Consider the following 4,679-nt stretch of genomic DNA (forward strand, 5'->3'; position numbering starts at 1 on the left):
CCGATCGAATCGCATGTGTTTATACCGAAAAAAAGAAGCATGACCTGTAAATTGTTGACGAGGATCGTACGATTTCTAATTTTAATAATTATTTCCATAATACTATTTTGTCGTTTAATGTCGGCAAGCCAAGGAAAAGAAATAACATTAACTGCTTGATATTTGATACACACCTTTTTCGTAATCGACAGTATTTGAATATTTTCTGCGTTTTTCTGTTTTCTATATTCCAAACAGTTAGGTTTTGGCTTTTGTGTCAAATATAATATACAAAATTAAAAAAAGCTCTTCATGATTTTAACTTTTTTCTTTCTAAAATAATATTTATGAGATATTTTTGTGCTAATGTTTTATTTATTTATTTATTTATGAGACTTCGTATACCATAAACATATAAAATGTAATATTTATATAAATAAAAAAATTAAAACTTATGAATTGTAATCAACATGCAAATAAGTTTAATTATATAAATAATTTTTCTTGTCTAAACTTTATCTGAAATTGTAACATTCCCATGTTTAGGTACTTTTAAAATCAACCTTGATATATTTTTTATATTGCATTTCAATCCCTAAGTAGAAGAAAGTGCCCATTTGAAGCCCTAGTGGCAAACTTATAATTTTGGAAGAAGTGGGAGTACGCCATGTGTACACTTAGCGTACTAGGGCGCGTCCTAGTACGTTGGGCGTACATCTATGTACGTGGGGTGTACTCACTACGTGTGGAAACCCTAAATTTTAGGGATAAGCCCCTATATAATCATCCTTATAGTCTCACTTTCCTCACCTTTTCAGCCTCCCCTCTCCTTGTGACGTTTTTGGCAAACCCTAGCCATTGAGTGTGTTTTGAGCTTAAGTATATGCTCTTGGTGTGTAGACGAAAGAAGAAGGTTCTTTGAGGAGCATTGGTGTGGAAGCTAGCATATAGATTTGAGATCCTTGCCTCCTTGGGAAGCTCCAGAAGGTATGAAGCTCTAACCTTCATTTGTATTTCCTTAAGATCTTGCCATGGGAAGTTTTATGTGCTTAAGTCCCTTTTTCTTGGCCTTGATGAGTTTGGGCTATTCTAAGACCATATGATTTGTCCTTTTAGAAGATCTAAGGTGTTTTAAGTTGTAAAAATGCTATCTTGGCCCGTTTAGTGCACTACAAGAAAAAGTAGATTTAGCTATGGAAAAATTCCGTAGCTAAAGCATGTAATTCCGTAGGCAAACGTGATTAACTACGGAAATTTCTACGACACCATTCTGTAGTAAAATTCTTTGTAGCTAAGGGTCCTTACGGAATCCGTAGGCCCTTTGATACGGAATTTTCTACACCCCTCTTCCGTAGGAAAATAGCTACAACGATATCCGTAGTAAATCTGTAGCGAAGTGCCTACAAAATTTTTCGTAAGACTTATATAGCAAAATAGCTACAACGATATCCGTAGTAAATCTGTAGCGAAGTGCCTACAAAATTTCTCGTAGGAATTCTATAGCAAATTAATTACGGAACATGCCATAGCAAATCCGTAGCAAACTCACAACAGACTAACTTCGTAGAAAATATTCTATAGCAAAAGCACTACAAACTGATTTCGTAGCAACTATTTTGTAGTAAGCTCACTACAAAAAAATTTCATAACAAATATTTCGTAGCAAATTCCATGACGGGGAAATTCCGTAGCAAATTCACTACTATCTACTTCCATAGCAAACAAAACATGACGAAATAACTTTCGTAAAAAAATCCATAGCAATTTAACTACAAAATAAATCCGTAGATAAATGAATACAAAAATAACTACAAACTAGTTCCATAGTGAAAAATGGTGACAAGATGAATTCCATAGCAAAATACAAACAAAATTTACTAGAAAATTATCTCTAAACCAACTTTCTAACAACAAACATTAGGAAAATTCAAGATAAAATAAAACAAAATTGCATAAATTCTTCATAAAAATATTGTAGCATCCAATGTTTTCTTACTTTGTCCAAAACTTAAGACAAATTAATTAAAAAGTAAAAGGTAGCTACAAATAATAAATGCACAATTAAAGAAAATATCACTAGTTAATCATGTTTCTCATATCATTGATCGTGTTTCTCACTTCATCCAAGTCGACTCTTTGTTGCTCAATAGTTTCCTCTAGTTTTTGGATCTTGGCCTCTAGATGATGTTTTTCCAAATTTGTATCCGGTGAACTGCATGCTTCAGAAGAATTTCCAGGAAAAATGGATCTTCCATATGATCCAAGCCCATAAACTCTTCTTTTACGGTCATGTCCTCCAACAGCTGTATAAAACAACTCATTTTCATCCACTTCCTCTCCTAATAGTTCCAAATCCGCACGTCGAGACTCAATAAAATCCTACAATGTTATCAAGGTATTAATATACAATTTATACAAGATCTTTAATTTAATATCACCGAATTACTTAAATAAACTTACATGAACTTTTTTCGCCTTTTCATCTAGGAATGTCTTTCCGTCATGATCCTTAGTATGAGTAAACATGAATACATCATAGACTGATGGAGCTTTTCCGATATATTCCTCCTAACAATAATATTAGAAATATATAAAATCTCATCACAAAATGTATCGAAATATATACCATAATTATATGAATAGGTAAAAAGATGTTTACGATATCAATAGCAATTTGTTTATGAGAAGCAGATCCTCCATTATGAGTAGGTGGGGCTTTTCCACCCACTACCCCTTTACGCCTATTTATTTTATTTTGTTCTGATTTTTTCTTGAACTCATCTGAACTCCATATTGCATTCCAAGCATTCCACACTTGTTGTTCTATGTGAGACGGCTTTTCGTGGGTTGGATTTCTTGTGCTCATGTCATAGATATACTGTCGATACCTTTCTTTGGCCTTATGTTCCCAAGCAGCCTTAACTGAGTTACCAATTGCAACATCCCAATAGCATTTTTTCTACAATACATAATAACATTTGAGTTATCATAAATGAACAATGTGCCTAATAAGTGAATAAAACCATAAATAATAAACCATTTACCTGAAACTCTTCCCAATAAAATTGTTTTGTCTCTTCACTTAAAGTTGCCCACTTATATCCTTTTGGGTCCACTTTATCTGGGAACGATTTTTTAATTATGTAGGAACATTTAAGGTGATAACCTACATAACAAAATAAGCATCATAATGATTGTAACGTACATTTTTGATAAAAATTATGAAATTAAGCAAACTTGAACAAAATATATGAAAATTAACTACTATTTTAACTTACTCCTTTGCCTGAACTGTAATACGTAAGCGTCCGTCTATTCGTGTTTCGTTTTGTTCATCAAGCGGTGTCGTCGGAGCTGTTCTGGATGAAGGGGTGGATGATGGAAGTGGTGTTGATGAAGGGATTAATGATGGAGCTGGTGTGGATAAAGGTGTAGATGATGGAGTTGGTGTTGATGAAGGGGCTGATGATGGAGCTGGTGTGGATGAAGGCATTGATAGAGTACCAAACATTGGTGGGGTAGTTGTTGCCGATGTGAATGTCGTTTTGGATGCAGAGGTAGATGATGGGGCTGGTGTGGATGAAGGGGTGGATCGTGGGGCTGATATAGTACCAACTAGTGGAGGAGTAGAAGTTATCCGTGTGAATGTCTGTGTGGATGTAGTGTTGGACGCAGGCACGGGTACAGTACCAAATTGTGGGACTGTAGATGATGACAATGCAGGTATAGATGCTTCATTAGTAGACCTTTGTAACAAGCGATGCATATGTTTGTGTGGCCTTGTTGGAACTCCTTTCAATGGGAATGGAGACATCTTTCCTGCTAGCTGCACCATCTACATATAGTAATAGAAGTAGCCATCAAATGGGACCATTTCATTATGTTGATATTATGAGTATGTATGATGTTGGTGGAATAAATGTTCATAGAAGATGACATAGGAGAAAAGGTTGACACATGAACCGCTACTGTAATTTTATTTTAAACAGTGACCATTTTGTTATATAATTTGACTTATATGTTAGTAGATCTGTTCCAGTTATTTTATGTTACAAAAAGATATATGAAAGTAAACATATCAGGTGGATTAGAAAGCAACAATTGGCATAAACTAGTAAACATGATTAAATGTTCTATACATCAGATAACATTTTAAAATACCGAGTATCAAAATTCAACTAGACAACAATTGTTACTACTTTTCAATAGATTCAAATAAAAAACTATTGTACTAATTATTATCCTGTCATGATCTAACACATGTTTCGTATAATATTGTTATCAAATCGCAACATCTAAATATAATTGTATAAACAAGAGAAGTCGATCAAATATTTTTTTATCATAACGTAAATGTCGCATAAAACAGAGAATTAGAAAAGATAAATTCAATTGGAATATACTAAACAGAAGCAACGCTGACGTAAGTAAAACTCCATTATTAATTTTATATTGCTGATAGTTATAAAAGACAGAAGACTAAGAAGAAGAGAGAAGAAACAAAAGAAAACATACCTGGAAGACGGGGGAAACACTTTGATCAGAAACACTGAAAAGACCTAGAAGACGAGAGGAAACCACGAAGAGCACAGATGTACTCTAAATTCTCCTTGACGTGGGCAATTAATGGGAAACAGTTTTGAAGGGAGTGGATATAGGGAGATTTGTTTTGCCGGGTGTAGGGGGATGAATTTAAAATA

General features: G+C 34.0%; 1 protein-coding gene across 1 annotated transcript; it reads right to left on the reverse strand.

Moving 5' to 3' along the window:
- Positions 1-2,021: 2,021 nt before the first annotated feature.
- On the reverse strand, positions 2,022-3,770 carry LOC145044285 (uncharacterized). Its single transcript, XM_078993167.1, has 5 exons — positions 3,258-3,770; positions 3,024-3,145; positions 2,639-2,938; positions 2,440-2,547; positions 2,022-2,358 (listed from the first exon to the last, which is right to left on the reverse strand). The coding sequence occupies exons 3-5, from the start codon at positions 2,843-2,845 to the stop codon at positions 2,056-2,058; spliced, it is 618 nt and encodes a 205-aa protein (XP_078849293.1). The 5' UTR covers positions 2,846-2,938; positions 3,024-3,145; positions 3,258-3,770; the 3' UTR covers positions 2,022-2,055.
- Positions 3,771-4,679: the final 909 nt, after the last annotated feature.

The sequence above is a fragment of the Lactuca saligna genome, chromosome 4, assembly GCF_052625555.1.
Source record: "Lactuca saligna cultivar CGN05327 chromosome 4, ASM5262555v1, whole genome shotgun sequence".
Taxonomy (NCBI): Eukaryota; Viridiplantae; Streptophyta; class Magnoliopsida; order Asterales; family Asteraceae; genus Lactuca; species Lactuca saligna.

Coding starts and splice junctions, on each gene's coding strand:
- LOC145044285 (XM_078993167.1), bottom strand. CDS start 2,845: ATGAGCACAAGAAATCCAACCCACGAAAAGCCGTCTCACATAGAACAA. Junction 2,548..2,638: donor AACAAATTGCTATTGATATC/GTAAACATCTTT, acceptor TATTATTGTTAG/GAGGAATATATCGGAAAAGC. Junction 2,359..2,439: donor AAAAGGCGAAAAAAGTTCAT/GTAAGTTTATTT, acceptor ATAACATTGTAG/GATTTTATTGAGTCTCGACG.